This window comes from Molothrus ater, chromosome 32, assembly GCF_012460135.2.
Source record: "Molothrus ater isolate BHLD 08-10-18 breed brown headed cowbird chromosome 32, BPBGC_Mater_1.1, whole genome shotgun sequence".
Classification (NCBI taxonomy): Eukaryota; Metazoa; Chordata; class Aves; order Passeriformes; family Icteridae; genus Molothrus; species Molothrus ater.
This window is the reverse complement of record NC_071659.1, coordinates 776650-796091: the sequence shown is the minus strand read 5'-3', so window position 1 is coordinate 796091 and position 19442 is coordinate 776650. Positions and strand designations below refer to the sequence as shown.

At 55.5% G+C, this 19442-nt stretch overlaps 1 protein-coding gene across 1 annotated transcript; it reads right to left on the bottom strand.

Annotated features, from left to right (window-relative positions):
* Positions 1 to 15518: 15518 nt before the first annotated feature.
* UCN (urocortin) lies at positions 15519 to 16021 on the bottom strand. Its single transcript, XM_036405185.2, has one exon. The coding sequence runs from the start codon at positions 16019 to 16021 to the stop codon at positions 15722 to 15724; it is 300 nt and encodes a 99-aa protein (XP_036261078.1). The 3' UTR covers positions 15519 to 15721.
* Between the last annotated feature and the right edge of the window lie 3421 nt (positions 16022 to 19442).

The following is a 19442-nucleotide window of genomic DNA, read 5'->3' as shown; positions in this document are numbered from 1 at the left end:
GCCAGGGGTCTCCGGCCGGAGTCCCCGCAGCCACACCGTGCCCAGCCTGGGGACAGCGAGGTCTGAGCCCTGCGGACACCCAGACCGCCAGGGGAGGGGTCCTGGAGGACGGGTGGCACAGGGGACAGCTCTGCTCAGCTTCCCGTGTCCCCGATCTGCAGAGGGGACAGTTCTCTCTCTGTGTCCCCGAGGTGGCACAGGGGACAGCTCTGCTCAGCTTCCCGTGTCCCCGATCTGCAGAGGGGACAGCTCTCTCTCTGTGTCCCCGAGGTGGCACAGGGGACAGCTCTGCTCTGCTCTCTGTGTCCCCGATCTGCAGAGGGGACAGTTCTCTCTCTGTATCCCCGAGGTGGCACAGGGGACAGCTCTGCTCTCTGTGTCCCCGATCTGCAGAGGGGACAGCTCTCTCTCTGTGTCCCCGAGGTGGCACAGGGGACAGCTCTGCTCAGCTTCCCGTGTCCCCGAGCCGTGACCCCAAGCCCAGCCCCAGCCCAGCTGCTCCTGCACACACCAGAACCGTGCCCGGGTGGGCTCGGGCGGTCCCTGGGGAGCTCGAGGAGCTGTGGCTGCCCCGTGCCTGCCCCAGCCCTTCCTGGATGCAGCATTTGCCTTCCCCCGTGCTCAGGGGTGTTCCCTTGTGGCTGTCACCCTGCAGAGGTGACTGGGAGGGACTCCCCAGCACTCAGAGCCCCTCAGCTGAGTGCCACGGGTGCCTCCCCAGAGCCTGAGAGGCCTCAGGAGAGCCCCAGCCCAGGTCTGTTCTGTTTTGGGCAATTTTCTCCCTTGTGCTTTGTGTCTAGATGCTCAGCCCCTGTCACTGCCCCCTCAAACCCCCTGGGATTTGCTGACTCCTCTGCTTGTCCAGTTAAAGGGCACCCCCACCTGAGATCCCAGGAATGCAACCTCTGTGCACTGAGCATGGATTCTAACACATTCCAGCACATTGCAGCCTGCTCCAGCTGCTGTTCAAGGGACAAGAAGCATCATTATTTCTCTTTATCCTTCTCCATAACCATGCTTCCAAAGGCCCTTTTCTCCACGAGGAGCATAATGATAACATTCCTAAGGAATATATTTTCACTTTCCCCCACAAACACAGATGGGTTGTCCCCCTGCTGTGGTCACTTACCCAGCTACATGCCCCATTCATGGAATTTTGTCCATTTTGTTGGGTTTGTATCGTGTTTGGGTGGCAAGGTTTTGGTGGTGGGGAGATGGCAGGGGCAGCCTCTGTGAGGAGCTGACAGGAGCTTCCCCCATGTCCAGGAGAGCCAAAGGCAGCTGGCGCCAGGAGGGACTGGAGCTGCTGGCCCAGGCAGAGCCCCTCGGTGGCAGCAGCAGCACCTCAGGTGTTGTTGCATGTTGGGGAGATGAAACAGGAAAGCCTTGTAAATATGATTGCCTGGCAAAAGATTTTGAGAATATGGAAACTATCAGCGAGATGGAAATGAAAGCAAGCTTTGAGATCCCTCAGTTCCTGAACAACTGGAAAACAATGGTGTGGTTGGCTGAAGGTGATCCCCTTTTGATGGAACAACACCCTCTGCTTGCATACAGGCCCAAGGGTCAGAGCAGACCCTGCCAGCTTGGCAGAAGGGGCCCAAAGAGGAGTTTTTAGGGTTTAAAATGTAACACAGGATGGTGATGTAGTGATTCTTATAGGCTGTATGGAAATGCTGTAGGATTTGTATCTTGTACTAGATTGGTTAGTGAGAATCAGAATATTCAACACAGAAGAAGATTTATTGTATTGGAACAGGAACCTCGCTCTCTTACACTTTTACTCTCTCACCCTCCCATCCTCTCTGCCCCTCTCTTCTCTCGGGCCTGCTCTGAGCTGTGGCTGCAGCTCCAGCAGGGCCCTGCCCCAGGCCCTTTGCAATGAACCCCAAATTCCACGGTCTGGCTGCAGAGATCTCTCATCTCCACCCGTCCCCACCATCCTACCCCCCGTCGCTCCCACAATTGTACCTTATCAGGGATAGTGAATTTAAGGAGGAAAGAAGAGCTCTGGTGTGGAGGGAATTGCAGACAGAGAGGAATGATGGTACAAGAGAGCAAAGCCCTGGAGCCCCTCAGGTCAGGGCAGCAGGAATGAGAGGAGGTGAGAAGTCAGTGCCTCAGCCTGAAACTGGGGGCTGCAGTGCTCCAAAAAACCAGCTGGAAAAAATCAGACACCATTGGGCCAGTCACACTGCAAAGGCCAATCCCAAAACTCTCATATGAGCTTAGTGCCAAAGGCTGAAGCCCTTTAAGCACTAGCCCATGCTTTAAATTCGTTTAAAGTCTGCAATATGGACCCACATAACCTGTTTATTACAATTAAATGCTCCTTTTATCTTTGTGTTGTGTTAAAGTAACTGTACCTTGCCTTTTGCCAATCCCCTAACTATTCCAGAAAAATAAAAAAGGTTACTCCCTGTCAGCTGTAAAATATTTAGCACCTTTCAGAACTGAACAATACCTACCAGCAAAGGCAAACATCAGGTCAAACGGACTGTGTAAAACATGATCCTCACTGCAATTGTATTTACTTTTGTGCCGCAAAACTGTGTAATTACTGCTTCACTTTTAAATTGTTAATTGTCATATTTCTCTTCATCTTTTCTTTCTAACGAAAAAAGGGTGAACTGTGGTGTTCCATTTTAGTTCAATGGTTTGCTCTGTCTCACCCCTCCAAAATGCAGGGTTTATTCCAAGCCTGTGATCCTCCCCTGGAGTATCATGGATCTGTAATCCCATTGGCCCAAATCTTATTCTGCGCCCACCCTGAGCTCTCTGTGGGCTGTGCGAGGGAGATGCGAATCTCTCTCTCGACCCTTTGCTCTCTTGGCCCTTTTCCCCAAGGCTCTCCCTCTCTCCCCCTGCCTCCCCCTTCTCCCTCAGAATCCATGCTGCTCCTGGGCTGGGACCCCCAATAATTAGCACCTTCCTCTAATCAGCACCCTCAGAAGCCGTGTTCAAACACTTCCCGACATTTCAGGGACTGTCCAGGGGTACCTGAGGGGAGGGTGGGGCTGATTCCAGCCCTGGATGGGGATAAAGGCAGGGAGACAGAACTGGAATATTTCCTTGTGGCCTCACACACACCTGATCTCCGTGTGGGCACGGGGCTTTGCCTTCCAGGGTGCTTCCAAAGTGCTCATTCCTGCTCTGATCTGGGACTGACACACTCCTGTAGCAACCAAAAACGATGCCCCACTGCAGCCTTTTGTTGTAGTTTGGATATTTGCCCTTTTGTTGTAGTTTGGATATTTGCCCTTTTGTTGTAGTTTGGGTATTTGCCCCTTTGTTGTAATTTGGGTATTTGCCCCTTTGTTGTAATTTGGATATTTGCCCCTTTGTTGTTTAGTTCATCTTTCCTGCCTTCCACTGGACTGTGGGATCTGTGAGGATGCACTTCCCAATTAGACTGTGAAAATTTGATATTTCCTGCACCATTTCTGCTGTAAAGTAGGGTTCATCATCTGCAGAAATTCCTTCTTGGACACCCAGTCTGGGAATTATTTCTTTTAAGAAACCCTGGTCACTTCTCTGTTCTGGTTTGTGCAACAGGGGAGAGCCCTGGTGTCACAGAAAATTGGGAAATAAACTCTGCAACCAATTTGCCAGGCTGGAAAGTTAACACAGCTTTATTAGGAGTGCTGGATGTAGGGGGAATTCTCCCCAAAGCACACATGCCCAGCAACCTCACAGACCAGGTTATATTCCTGAAACTAATAATATTCATCACATTTCCTGAATACAAGCATATATGCTAATAATTTCTGAGGAATTATTTTGGTGTGGCTCCAGATCCTCTGATGAATCTTTTCTCCTTGAGAGTATTTAAAATACGTGGTCAGGTCATAAGGCACCTCTCTCATCATTCTTTGTTCTGACACACAATCCTTGCTCTCAAAACTGAGATGTTGGCCAGTGCCTATTAATCATTGATATCAGTTAATAAGGAAGCAGAGGACTCGGTCACAGGCAGCTGCCTTTCCTCACAGTCCTGGGTGTGCCCCCTGATTTGATGTGCATTGTTCTTTAAACAGGTTTAAAGGCACTTTTTAATGATGCTTTTTATGATACCTGTTATTTTTACACTCAAAACGTGAAAAATTATTTTTACTCTGAAAACCTCAATGCTTGTGCCAGAGACTCCATTTCCCAGTGACCTCCCCTGTGTTGCTCCTCTCCCATTTTCCTCATCAGGTGCTGGGGAATTTTCACCTGTTTGCAGGATGCAACCCACCATCCTTCAGGGCTGTTTCCAGGACCGAAATTTGCCACTTTCTCTCATTGTCAGCCAGGCCTTTTCCAATATTCACTGGGTTTCTCTGAGTGGATGAGCTTTGCGTTGCATTATTGACACTTTCTGAGGTGGCTGCACGCCCTCTAACCATCTCTGTTTCACTTCTTGTCTGGCTTTGGAAAGCCAGGTCTCTGCTGAGGGAGGCGGGAGCCTGTCCTGAAACGGAAAATGCAAACCCCCTCCCGCTGAATTGTTATAATTTTGAAATTAAGGGGCTCTCAGGCAAAGATATGGGAGCAGGAATAACAGTTTTTTATTAGGAAATAAATAAAAATAGTTCTTTATTAGGGAAAAAATAAAAATAAAATAAAAATGCAATATATATATATAATAAAAAGAGAGAGAGATATAAGATATAATATATATGACATATGACATTAATATATAATATGATATGATTATGATATAATATAATATAATATAATATAATATAATATAATATAATATAATATAATATAATATAATATAATATAATATAATATAATATAATATAATATAATATAATACAATACAGCACTGCCAGGGGGGTCAGCCCATGCCCTGTCCCCTGTGTGTCAGGGGGTGGCACAGCCCCATCCCATGGGGGCTCAGCCCTCCTGCAGTGCCAGCTGTGGCTCTGCTGGAGCAGGGATCCTGCACAAGGGGGGAGTTTTCCTCTGCAGCTCCAGGGCTGCTGGAGATGGGCCTGGGCTCCCTCTGGCAATGCAGGGCAGCAGAAGCTGCTCCTCTGGCAATGCACTGGGCAAAGGCTGCTGGGCTGTCCCAAAGCTCAGATTGGATCCAGGTAGGAATGCTTGGCTCCTCCCCTGGGCGGAGCATCTCCCCATGGGATGCTGGGATTGGATCAGCCCTGCAGGGACACTCAGTGGCCATGGACAGCAGATAATTAATAATTAATGGCCCATGAACAGCAGAGATCTCCTGGAGGGAGGATTGGTTTGTGGAAGAGATAAACAAAAACTGCCAAATGAACCGAGGATGGCTGCCCCAGCTCTGACAGAGGGGAACAGAACACACACATTCCTTGGAATCCAGGACACCTGTCCATGTTCCCTGGGGGATCCCTGGGGGGCTCACAGCCCCCTCTCTCCTTGCAAAGGGCTCCACAGGCACAGAGACCTCCCAGAGCACACCTGGGGCCAGCCCATCCATTCAGGGATTCCCAGAGCACACCTGGGGCCAGCCCATCCATTCAGGGATTCCCAGAGCACACCTGGAGCCAGCCCATCCATTCAGGGATTCCCAGAGCACACCTGGGGCCAGCCCATCCATTCACAGCATTCCCAGAGCACACCTGGGGCCAGCCCATCCATTCACAGCATTCCCAGAGCACACCTGGAGCCAGCCCATCCATTCAGGGATTCCCAGAGCACACCTGGGGCCAGCCCATCCATTCACAGCATTCCCAGAGCACACCTGGAGCCAGCCCATCCATTCACAGCATTCCCAGAGCACACCTGGAGCCAGCCCATCCATTCAGGGATTCCCAGAGCACACCTGGGGCCAGCCCATCCATTCAGGGATTCCCAGAGCACACCTGGGGCCAGCCCATCCATTCAGGGATTCCCAGAGCACACCTGGAGCCAGCCCATCCATTCAGGGATTCCCAGAGCACACCTGGGGCCAGCCCATCCATTCAGGGATTCCCAGAGCACACCTGGGGCCAGCCCATCCATTCAGGGATTCCCAGAGCACACCTGGGGCCAGCCCATCCATTCACAGCATTCCCAGAGCACACCTGGGGCCAGCCCATCCATTCACAGCATTCCCAGAGCACACCTGGGGCCAGCCCATCCATTCACAGCATTCCCAGAGCACACCTGGAGCCAGCCCATCCATTCACAGCATTCCCAGAGCACACCTGGAGCCAGCCCATCCATTCAGGCATTCCCACAGCACACCTGGGGCCAGTCCATCCATTCAGGGATTCCTAGAGCACACCTGGGGACAGCCCATCCATTCAGGGATTCCCAGAGCACACCTGGAGCCAGCCCATCCATTCACAGCATTCCCAGAGCACACCTGGGGCCAGCCCATCCATTCACAGCATTCCCAGAGCACACCTGGAGCCAGCCCATCCATTCACAGCATTCCCAGAGCACACCTGGGGCCAGCCCATCCATTCAGGCATTCCCACAGCACACCTGGGGCCAGTCCATCCATTCAGGGATTCCTAGAGCACACCTGGGGACAGCCCATCCATTCAGGGATTCCCAGAGCACACCTGGAGCCAGCCCATCCATTCACAGCATTCCCAGAGCACACCTGGGGCCAGCCCATCCATTCACAGCATTCCCAGAGCACACCTGGAGCCAGCCCATCCATTCACAGCATTCCCAGAGCACACCTGGGGCCAGCCCATCCATTCACAGCATTCCCAGAGCACACCTGGGGCCAGTCCATCCATTCAGGGATTCCCAGAGCACACCTGGGGCCAGCCCATCCATTCAGGGATTCCCAGAGCACACCTGGGACCAGCCCATCCATTCACAGCATTCCCAGAGCACACCTGGAGCCAGCCCATCCATTCAGGGATTCCCAGAGCACACCTGGAGCCAGCCCATCCATTCAGGGATTCCCAGAGCACACCTGGAGCCAGCCCATCCATTCAGGGATTCCCAGAGCACACCTGGAGCCAGCCCATCCATTCAGGGATTCCCAGAGCACACCTGGAGCCAGCCCATCCATTCACAGCATTCCCAGAGCACACCTGGAGCCAGCCCATCCATTCACAGCATTCCCAGAGCACACCTGGAGCCAGCCCATCCATTCACAGCATTCCCAGAGCACACCTGGAGCCAGCCCATCCATTCAGGGATTCCCAGAGCACACCTGGAGCCAGCCCATCCATTCAGGGATTCCCAGAGCACACCTGGAGCCAGCCCATCCATTCACAGCATTCCCAGAGCACACCTGGGGCCAGCCCATCCATTCACAGCATTCCCAGAGCACACCTGGGGCCAGCCCATCCATTCCCTCTGTCAGTGTTCAGGAACACATAATCAGGAATGATTTAATGCAGGTGCTTTTATTGAAGAGCTCTGGGTGTCAGGAGTGCACAGAACCAAATCTGACTCCAACATGGGTTTGGGCTGAACATGTTTTATATTCTATCATTGTAAAACTTGCATATTAATTATTAAACTGACACTGTTCCATTGTACACATTGATTTCATCCAAGCATGAGTTTCTCTGATCCCCCTCAAACCCCTAACATAGTTCCTCATGATTCTTTAGACAATAATTACATCTAATCACATTTCACAATTATATCATTTATCATATCCTGACTGCAACAGGTGCAGTTTCACATGATACAAGCCCTAACATTTCCCAGGGCCTACCTTTAACATTTTCCCTACTAAGCATAACTTTCTTTCTAGCTCCCTGAATTTTCTGTGATTTTAAAATCTTTTACTATCACATCCATTTACAGCATTCCAGGGCTCTGCCAGCGCCTCCAGCTCTGCTCTCTGAGCCCACGCTGGGGTCAGAGCTCAGCCTTCTCCTGCCCCACGCTGAGCCAGACCTGCATTCCTGCTTTGGGGCAGCCAGCGCTGCATTGCTGCATTGGGGCAGCCAGAGCTGCATTGCTGCTTTGGGGCAGCCAGTACTGCATTGCTGCCTTGCAGCAGCCAGAGCTGCATTCCTGCATTGGGGCAGCCAGTACTGCATTGCTGCATTGGGGCAGCCAGCGCTGCATTCCTGCATTGGGGCAGCCAGTGCTGCATTCCTGCATTGGGGCAGCCAGAGCTGCATTCCTGCATTGGGGCAGCCAGTACTGCATTCCTGCTTTGGGGCAGCCAGTACTGCATTGCTGCATTGGGGCAGCCAGCGCTGCATTCCTGCATTGGGGCAGCCAGTGCTGCATTCCTGCATTGGGGCAGCCAGAGCTGCATTCCTGCATTGGGGCAGCCAGTACTGCATTCCTGCTTTGGGGCAGCCAGTACTGCATTCCTGCATTGGGGCATCCAGTACTGCATTGCTGCTTTGGGGCAGCCAGAGCGGCATTCCTGCATTGGGGCAGCCAGCGCTGCATTCCTGCTTTGGGGCAGCCAGCGCTGCATTCCTGCCCTGCAGCAGCCAGCGTTGCATTCCTGCATTGGGGCAGCCAGCGCTGCATTCCTGCCTTGCAGCAGCCAGCGTTGCACTCCTGCTTTGGGGCAGCCAGCGTTGCATTGCTGCTTTGGGGCAGCCAGCACTGCACTCCTGCATTGGGGCAGCCAGTGCTGCATTCCTGCATTGGGACAGCCAGTGATGCATTCCTGCTTTGGGGCAGCCAGCGTTGCATTCCTGCTTTGGGGCAGCCAGCGTTGCATTGCTGCATTGGGGCAGCCAGCGCTGCATTCCTGCATTGGGGCAGCCAGCGCTGCATTCCTGCTTTGCAGGCCCCACCTTGCCCAAAGCTGCTCCCATCCATGCAGGGGTTGCCATCAGCTCCTTCCAGAGGAGTCTCCTGCAGATCCTCTTGGCTGGGGGCGCCTGTTCAGGCGTGGATTCTGCATCCCAAGCCCATCCTGTGCTGTCCACATCTCGAACCTTTCTGCTTCAGGTTCAGGACTCTGCAGCAGATTTCACAGATTTCACAGATTTCACCCAATTCCCAGAATTCCCAGATTTCACAGAATTCCCAGAATCACTGGGTTGGAAGAGACCTCCAAGACCATCGAGTCCAACCCAGCCCCAAGAGCTCAACTCAACCCTGGCCCCCAGTGCCACATCCAGGCTTTGTTAAACACACCCAGGCATGGGGACTCCACCACCTCCCCGGGCAGAACATTCCAGAACTTTATTCTCGGGTTTGTTGCTGCTGAAAAGGCTCCCAAGGTAATAAAGAGTTTTTTCCCAGCCCCACGCTCGATTAAGAAGTCAGGGTTCCTCTACTCTGCTTTCCAAGGTTGTTTATTTTCTCTTATTTATTGTGTTCTTTCTCTGACCTGCTGAGGTCTGTCCAGCAGGTCAGGTTGTGGCACAGTTCCTGCCCTTGGGGTGGGGGTGGCTTTTTACACTAAGAACTGTGTGTACTTTATTTACAATAATTTCCCAATACCTATCACCTACATTAGACACAGTCTGCCTCTACTCTAAACCAATCCAGAAGTGCCCCCATCACAGCAGGAGATGGAGGGCAAGAAGAAGAAGAACAGGACATGCCCAGATTCCTCCATCTTGCCTCCTGAACCCCCATTCTAAATCCCCAAAATTCTACATTTTCACCCTGTGACAAATTCAGCATCATTCTACTCAAACTCCTGTGGCTGGTAACTCGCCGCACAAAGCTGGTGATTGCTTCCATGGGCTAAAATCAAAGGCACAGGTGGCTTTGGTGGTTCTGACTCTGAGCCCCCTGCCAGGGTCTGGAATGACCCGGGGCAGCCAGAGGAATGGCCTGGCTGCTGGCACTTTATCACCCTTTCTGTAAAGAACTTTTCCTGATGCCCCACCCATATTTCCCCGGGTGCAGCTTGGGGCTGATCTGTCTCACAGACAGACCTGGGCTCCCAAAGCCTTTTTTCAGGAATATGAAGTGTTTGGCAACACCAACCAACCAGAAAAGTGCCTGATGAACACCAACAAATGTTTGCAATAATTACAGCTGGATGATTGTGTAAAATCCATTTAACAATTTCTCAGGGGTTATTCCTTGCTTTGCGCTTCCTCCTTGTATTTTCTTTCTTGTTTTTGGATGATTAACACAGCAAATGATAAATTTTTAACTACTCTGCCTGAAAAATTTCACATCTTGCATCCAAAATATGTTTTGCTAAAAGCAGGGATGCATCTGCTCCTGTGTGTGTCTCTTGGTGCAGCCTTTTAAGCTGGATTTCCATTATCTCCAAGAGCTGCTTTCCAGGTGTTTTCCACCACCCTTCTTTATTTCTAGTACAGTCAGGCTTTTCCCCTCATTGTTTCTCTCCTTTGGTACAATTTGTTGGAGGTGATTGTACACAGGTTTGTGGAATCAAAGCTCCTTCACAATTTGGTTTCCTCAGTGCAGCTTCTTCCACTGCTGGATCTGCTCTTCTATTTCCCTTTTCAATATTTGGATTCTTTTTTCAGGGGGGCTCTGCAATGCATTGTTGTGATGTTCTTTGGCTGAAGAACTGCTTTCCCTGTCTTTGGAATTTCAGCTACATATTTTTCTGAGCTTCCCTCTGAGGTCAAAGCTCCTTGCTGTTCCCAAACTGTTCCACGAGCTTGGACTGTGCCAAAGGCAGGTTTTGAGTTGGCATATATTTATATTTATATTTATATTTATATTTATATTTATATTTATATTTATATTTATATTTATATTTATATTTATATTTATATTTATATTTATATTTATATTTATATTTATCTCTTCCTCTCCTCAGCTCAGTGCCAGGGCCCAAGGGAGAGCTCCCACTCTGGTTTTCTGGAGGCAGTGGATTGTTTTCCAGTGTGCCCACATTTCCCATCTCCATTCTGTCAGTAAATACCTGCACAGCTGGCAGAGCTGGCACAGAAATCCCTCCCCAGCAGTGCCAAAGGACACTCTGGCATGCAGAGAAGGGGATGGGGCCACTTTGTGCTCCCAGCTGTGAATTCCCTGGGATGGGTAATGTCTGAGGCATTACCTGCTCCTGAGGAATCTCCTCCCTGAGCTTGCTCAAAGGTTCTTCACAGTAACTACAGAAAGAACTGCTCCATGATCCCCTGGAAAATCCATTGTTTCATTCCCCAGTTTAACTGGAATCAAAGGGTTGGACAGGGAAATAGGAGATGCTTCTGTTCCCTTTCAGTCCAGCCCAATTTCCGCTTTTTTCTGGTTTTTCCCTCCGTCAGTTTGTGAGCTGGGGATGCTCCTTTTCCCAGAGCCCTCCCTGTCCTGATGCCTTTGGGCGGGTGCCAATCCCCAGCCCCAGCCTCACCCCTGGAACTGCCTGCCCTGACAATGGCCTCAGCGATTTCTCTTGGCTCTTCTCTTCCACCTCTTCCCTGTCCTCACAGGCATCACTTGGGAAATACCCATCCCCTCCATTTCTCCTCTGTTCTGGGTTTCTGTCTAATACCTGGTGCCAGCTGCCCAACCAAATCCCGTTTAACAGCATCCTGCTTCCTTCCCTTGCTGGACCTGCATCCACCCCTCTGGGAGCCACTTCACACAACCTTCCATCCAAAGCCAGTGCAGCCTCCTTTGCTCCCTCTTCCCTTCATGCAGCTTGGCAAGGTGTTTCAGTTCCTTCACTTCCTCCTAGAATCCCAACAAAATAATTTTCTAATTTAATTCTAGCAAATCTCACCAGCACTCTGATGGAGATCCCACTTTGGGTCATTCTTAGGATGAAATTTTTGAGGATTTGGGATGCCATGAACCTTTGATCTAATCCTGTTTTCCTGACCCTTCTTCTCAAACCTTTTCTAAACTGCCCTCCGTTCCTCACTGCTTTAGCAGCTTCTGCAAACTGTGCCTGAGACTCTGAGTTTACAGTTAGTAAATGTTAAATACTAAATGGAGGAACTTTTTCCTTTCAATCTGAGAACAGTGCAGTGGGTGAACTTTTTATTTAACCTCATAACAAAGACGTTGACATGGCATTATTATGAGTTACTCTGTTTCTTGAAGATTGCTTGCACCTGGACAGGTGAACTAGGGGAGGAGCTAGAAGCAAACAAATATTCCAGGAGGTCCTGGGTGTCCTCCTGGTGTGGATCATGGATTGACATCGTGGTTGTGATCACACTGATTTGATTCCATCAGGATTTCTGTGACCCTGCCTCTGATCCATGAGTCTGGGGTGTGACCGGCACCTGCGCATCCACCTCCTGTCCCTCACCTCCACCTGCTGCCCTAAAGGTGAATGCAATTCCGAGTTTCCTTTCTCCCTGAGCCTGCTGGAAGCAGGGGATGTGTCAGACCCAGGTTTCATGGCCAGACCCACTGCCCACCTCCAGCTCTCATCCCTGTGTCAGAGGAGATGCCAAGCTGGGCTTCAGGTTTTGGTCCCTTTTATCTTCTTGCTCTGTATGACAAGTATCTTTCTCCTCATCTTCTTTTCTTCATGTCCTAAAGAATATATTCCATTTTGATACTTTTGAATCTACTAAACCACATTTTTTCTTACTTTAATAATTATTTCTTAAAGTGAAAACCAGATCTACATCAGCGACTTCATCCCATTTGTTTTGCCCCCTACAAAGTAACATAAACTGTAAAATTGTATTATATTTTAAAGACCTGTTGTTTTCCAGCCTTTTTTCACCATAATCTAATTCAGAATGAGGCAAGCATTGATTATAGTATCTTTTCAATATACCTTGAGTCACAGGGTCACCCTGACTCTTCAGGGTGCATCCTAGAGGAGAGCAAAGTGGAATTCCCATGGAAGCAGAGGAACCCATTTCACTTGTGGAACTTCCAGTGTTTCTTACAGTATCCCAATGGTGTATGCATGTATCCCCACATCCAAACCCCAGTTTTCACATCACCAGCTCTGCATGTGAAAACACGTGTGAAAACACCAAAAATCCAAGACATGCATCACCAAATTGTAGAAACAAAAGATTTTTACTTTTTTTTCAGCTTATGCAGAGCCCAGCCCCAAACTCCTGTTTCTTGGCAATTTCCAGCATCCCTTTCATGGAGGAAATAAATACCTCTAGAGGACGTGCCTTTGGGTCACTGTTGGTCCTGGTGTCAGGGCTGGTCACCCCAGGTGCGCCATCACGAGGTCGGTGTGCACTGGAGCTCATCCTGCCAAGCCCCCCTGCCTGGAGTGGCCTCTCACTCGGGGCAGGGCGCTCTGGCTGTCCCCTCTGGGCCAGCAAAAACAGCCCTGGCCTTCCTGGTGGGCACTGACAACCACAAATCAAGGCAAGGGTTTCTGGTTTATTCCAGTGAGTGCAGAGCCGGCAGCTCTGGGTCTCCCCAGGGCTGCTCCCTGAGCATCACAGCTTTACACTTTTATACATTTGAGCAAAGAACCGGCCCTCACTGGTTACCAATTACTGAACTCTGTTGTTAATTAGGACTCCAGCTCCTCCTTGCTGGGTGTATCTCCCTCCTCGTGTGATCACCCCACAGGTGCAGCTCCTCCCTCCCTTTAGGTTGGGGTCCATTCCGAGTGGGTGGTCAGCGGTCAGTGGGTGGCTGTGATCTCCTGGTGCCAGAATTACCTTTGCCCCCGGCCCTGTTCAGTCTGACCACGCTCCTGGTGCCTCTCATCCAGCCAGCCCACTGCTCTTGGGATGCTCTTCTCTTTTCCTTAGAAGAGGAGCCCAGCCTGTGAGGTTCTCGATGTAATTATTAATCACAAGTGTCCAACTATGGCTCCCGAGGGACAACAAAATGCTCAGTGGTGGCCCTGAGCAGGGAGGCAGCAGTGGCATCCCTTCCCAGTGGATCCAGGTGGAGAACAGCCCACGGCTGGGGAGGAGGAAGGGAGGGGAGCCCTTCCCTCCATGGGCTGTGGAGAGCTGTGGGTGCAGCACCCAGGCCAGGCTGGGGCTTCCTGCAGCAAGGAGGATGGGACATGTGGAGTGCAGGAAAGGCTCAAGGCAGTGCCAAAGGACTGCAGCACCTGCTGCATGAGGAGGAGCTGGAATGTTGGGGTACCCGGGTGTTTACTTGCCTAAGGGGAGGGAGGAGGAGGGAGCCAGGCTCTCCCCAGGGAGCCCAGTGACAGGAGCAGCAGCAACAGGCACAAAGTGCCTGCAGGGATTCGGGGTGTTCTTGCAGAGAGGCTGATCACACGGAGGGTGCCCAGAATGGGCTGCCCAGAGGGGCTGAGGTCCCTCCAGCTGGAAGGCACCCTGGCTGTGTGAGGGGCAGGAGGCCTCCAGATCCCCACCAGCCCCAGTCCTGCTCGTCAGGGTTGGCTGAAGGGGGCTGTCCAAGTCACTGTCCACTCTGGGATAAATGTCTCCTGGCAGGGATTGTCCCACTACAATCCTTCTGGCCAGCATGGCCTTACAGCTGCAGGGTACTGATGCCGGGGGGGGATTTCCCCTTTCAATTCCAGTAGCCACAGCAGGAGCAGCTGGAGCAGGGCCTGGAGTGAGGATCTCCAGCCTTGAGCTCGTTCCCAAAGGCTGTGCTCCCCAGCTCCTTTGTCCCTTGGAGGAGCCTCCTGCCAGGGCCAGGGGGGCACTGAAAGCAGCTGCTGTGGCGTGGGAGGGCTGCACACCCTGCCCTGTGCTGCCTGCAGCCCTGAGCACTGACCCCACCGCTGCCACATCCCCGTGTCCTGCCAGGAACACCATCAGAAGCAGCACCTCCTGCTCCAGCCCTGCCCTGCTGCCCTTCCTGCAGGTGTTGGGAGGTTATCAAGGAATTTCTGGCTGGTTTAGGTGGGAAGGGACATCCAGGCCCAACCACGGCCACAGGCAGGGACAACTCCACAGGCCAAGCTGGAGACCCCAGTGAGGACCAGAGCCCCCCACCAGGAGGCTGAACCTCCCGCAGCTGCCTCAGAAGGCTCCATCCCTGTCCTCTTGGTTGAGAGCTGAGACACAGAGCCCACCACAGTGCCCAGCCCTGACCCACCCAGCAGCACCGGGTGTCCCTCAGGGCTTTCCCCCCACTCCTGGAGCTCCCATGTGGGTTTGGCCATGTCCTCCCACAAAGGGCCTGTGTCTATCCCTTCCCCAGCTCCCCCATCCTGGGGAGGAACTGCTTCCCTGCTCATGTCCCACCTGTGGGCAGGTGGGTGCAGCCCCTGTGCCTGGCTCACGGGGGGTGAGGACCCCTTGAGGCCCCCCCCCCCCATTCCTCTGCCCCATTTGCTTCCCACTGCTCCCACTCTGGGGGGCTGTGAGCATCTCCTCCCCCCTGAGGAAGGTGGTGTCACCTCCTGGCCCAGAGCACACACGGCCTCGTTCCCTCTGCCGGGGGGGTTGTGCTGCTGGTCCAGCTGCTCCCACCCAGCCCTGGCCCAGCTCATCCTGTCCTGAGCCCTTAGTCCCTGCCCAGCGAGCCCTTTCCCTACTCCCAGTGTGTCTGTTTGTCCCTTCCTGGTAAACCCATTCCACCACTCCCAGTCAGTTGTTTCCCCATCCCTGGTGAGCCCTTCTTCATTCCCGATTAGCCCATTCCCAGTTCCTGGTGATCCCCCTCCCTCTTTCCCACTGAGCCTCTTTCCCCATTCCCATTGAGCCTGTTCCCTCATTCCTCATTCCCGGTGAGCCCGTTCCCAGTTTGCCCAGTCCCTGGCCCTGCACAGCCCCAGCTGCCCGCACCCCACACTCGCTCACGCCTCGGTTTCCACCACGTTTTATTACAAAACCGGTGCGGGCCGGTCCCGGGGCCGGTCCCGCTCCCGCTCGCCCCGGCGCGGGGGCCGAGGCGGGTCCAGCCCGTGCCGGTGTCGGTGCCGAGCGCTCGCAGCGCGGAGGCCGAGGCGGGGGCTGGAGGCCGGTGCAGCCCCGGGGTCCGGGGGGGTTCGGGGTGTCCGGGGGGCTCAGCGCCCCACGGCGTCGAGGATGCGGCGGTTGGAGTCGGCGCGGGCGCGCTGGCTCTGGGCGCGGGCGAGCAGCAGGAGGTGCCGCAGGAGGTGGAACGTGAGGTCGATGGAGAGCGGCGGCTCGTCCCGCCGCCCTCGCCACGGCCCCGGGGGCGGCGGCGCCAGCGGCGGCCACAGCGGCGGGTCCTGATCGCCGGTCCCGGCCGCCGGGATGGAGCCGTCGGTGGTGGCGGGGCGGGCGGCGGCGGGCGGCGGGCGGGCGAGCAGCAGCAGGAGGGTGAGCAGCGCCCGCCGCATCCTCGGTCCCTCTGCACCTGCGGGGCAGGGGCTCAGCGCCACGGCAGAGACCGGGGCGGCGGCGGAGGCCCGACGGGAACCGCGGCCCCTCCGCTCCCGGCCGCCCCGTTCCGTCCCCTCCGCGCGCCCCGGCCCCGGTGCCGCCCTGCCCGGTTCCCCAGCCCCGTCCCGTACCCGGTGCGCTGTGCCCGTGCCCTGTTCCTGCCGGTGCCGGCGGCGCAGCGAGCGCGATCGGTCCCGCGGGAGCTGAGCCGGCGGCGCGGCCGGGGGTTATATCGGCCCGGGAGCCCGGGCTGACGTCAGCGCCGGGCACGCACCGGGCGGCGGGGGCGGGGGACAGGGGGGCACCGGAGCGGCGGGGAGCGGCCCCCCGGCGGCGGGACGGGGATGAGGGACGGGGGGGGAGCGGCAGAGCCCGCTCTCGCCGTTTCGGGAGCCGCTGCTCCGGCTCTGTTCTGATGCCCACCAAAGAGGCACGGCGGGGCCGGTGAGAGCAGGTGCCTTGGGCCGTGCTAACCCTCGCTTCCCCGGTTTCCCCGGTTTCCCCGGTCCCCCCGAACCCTCTCGCGGCGCTGCCGCATCTCCAGCCTCATTCTCCGCCGCTGTCCGCGGTGCTGAACGGCCGGGACGCGCTGGGGCACCGGGGCCGGTGAGCTCCCGGTGAGCTCCGGTGAGCTCCCGGCGAGCCCGCAGTGAGCTGTACCGGGCTGAGCCGCGGCTTCTCGGCGTGGAACCCTCGCGTTCCGGGCCGGAACGGCCGCGCCGAGCAGCGGCGTCCAAAGAAGGGCTCGGGACGGCGGGGGGGATCCCTGGGCGGAGGCGGGGACACCCCGAGCACCGGCAGCTCCGGGACAGGACGGTCACGGGTGGGACCCCCAGCCCGGCCGTGGCTCGGTGTCCGGGCAGAGCGGGCGGTGCCGAGGTCAAACCGTGGGGCCGAGGCCGCAGACGCCCCGAGCGCAGCGGCAGCACCGGCCAAGTCCTGTGAGTCATAGAATGAAGGCACCGGAGCTGGCAGCGCCGTGCGGGATGCAGGGTGTTCCGTCGGGGCACCGGCACCGCTGCCAAATGGTGAGGTGGCTGCTGGGGCTCCACGCTCCTGTTGGCAGCCCCCTGAGTGCACCACACTGCTGGCATTCTCCCCGAGCGCCCCGCACGGTGTCCCCAGCCCCCGAGTGCCCCGCATGGTGCCCGCAGCCCCCCGAGTGCCCTGTACACTCCTGGCATTCCCCCCGAGTGCCCCGCACGCTGCCAGCCGAGCGCAGCCGAGCTGACACCCCCAGCTCCGGTGCTGCAGGGGCCGGACCAGCGGGGCCGAGCCGGGCACAGGGGCTCGCCCGGCCCTCGCACGGTGTGTCCCAGCCCGGGGGCACGGCGGTGGCGGGGCACGGCCCTGCCCGCAGCGAGCAGCACACGGTGTCGTGCCCCGTGACGTGATCCGGCACGAAGGCTGGCACCGAAGGCTGGCACCGGCACCGCTCCCCGCAGCGGCGGGGCAGAGCCCTCGGCAGGGGCCGCGCTCCCCCCCGAGCCCCGGCAGCCCCGTGCTGCGCCGGCTGCTCCTGGGGACAAGCGGCTCGCTCCACGTGGCTCCTGCCGGGCGCGCCGCTCTCTCTGCTGACAGAGCCTCCTGCACGCCCAGGGGGAGCTGCAAGAGGCTCAGCACCTCAGAGCTGAAATCCCTGCCGCCCACAGCACCCACCCCGCTGGCTGCAGGGAGCCTGAGCCCCACACGGAACCGAGACCCGCAGGCACCGCTGCCATCCGTGCACGGTCCCATCACGGTGTGACACAGCCTCAGTCCTGTGCTGCTGGGGGGCAAAGGGCTGCCGCTGCAGCCCCTCCTGACCCTGCCTCACCCCCCAGGCCTGTGCAGGGTTTGCCCCGTCTGTTTTCCAGGCTGTATCCACCCGGCTGGAGCAGCCCCAAAGCTGGCTCAGCACAGAACCAGAGCGTGGAGAGGATGAGGAGAGAGGACAGATGGTGAATACTCTCCTGAAGGCCATGCTGGCAGAGCCCAGGGGGTGCTGCAGCATGGGGATGGCTCTGTCCAGCTGTGTGAGGCTGCAGCAGTGCAACCAGGGCTCCACGGAGCTGAGAGGAACCAGCGTGGTGCCACCAGATCCACCGTGGTGCCACCAGATCCACCGTGGTGCCACCAGATCCACTGTGGTGCCACCAGCTCCACTTGGAGGCCCTGGGTGTGCTGGGCAGGGACACTGTGGGACCTGGACACTTTGTGTGGGACACTGAGTGTGCTCACTGCCACTGTAGGGTGAGCATGGACACACATCCAACATGGACACACAACCCCAAACATGGACACACATCCCCACAGCATGGACACACATCCCAACAGCATGGACACACAGCCCTGGGCATGGACACACATCCCTGGGCATGGACACACATCCCCAGGGCATGGACACACATCCCCAAACATGGACACACATCCCCAAACATGGACACACATCCCCAGAGCATGGACACACATCCCCTGGGCATGGACACACATCCCCAAACATGGACACACATCCCCAGAGCATGGACACACATCCCCAAACATGGACACACATCCCTGGGCATGGACACACATCCCCAGAGCATGGACACACAGCCCCAGGGCATGGACACACATCCCCAAACATGGACACACATCCCCAGAGCATGGACACACATCCCCACAGCATGGACACACAGCCCAGAGCATGGACACACATCCCCAAACATGGACACACATCCCTGGGCATGGACACACATCCCTGGGCATGGACACACATCCCCAGGGCATGGACACACATCCCCAAACATGGACACACATCCCCAGAGCATGGACACACAGCCCAGAGCATGGACACACATCCCCAAACATGGACACACATCCCCAGAGCATGGACACACATCCCCACAGCATGGACACACAGCCCAGAGCATGGACACACATCCCTGGGCATGGACACACATCCCCAAACATGGACACACATCCCCAAACATGGACACACATCCCTGGGCATGGACACACATCCCTGGGCATGGACACACATCCCCAAACATGGACACACATCCCCAGGGCATGGACACACATCCCCAAACATGGACACACATCCCCAGAGCATGGACACACATCCCCACAGCATGGACACACAGCCCAGAGCATGGACACACATCCCTGGGCATGGACACACATCCCCAAACATGGACACACATCCCCAAACATGGACACACATCCCTGGGCATGGACACACATCCCTGGGCATGGACACACATCCCCAAACATGGACACACATCCCCAGGGCATGGACACACATCCCCAAACATGGACACACATCCCCAGAGCATGGACACACATCCCCAGAGCATGGACACACAGCCCAGAGCATGGACACACATCCCCAAACATGGACACACATCCCCAGAGCAT

Bases quoted from the DNA above. Each gene is read 5' to 3' on its own strand.
- UCN (XM_036405185.2), bottom strand. From the start codon at position 16,021: ATGCGGCGGGCGCTGCTCACCCTCCTGCTGCTGCTCGCCCGCCCGCCG.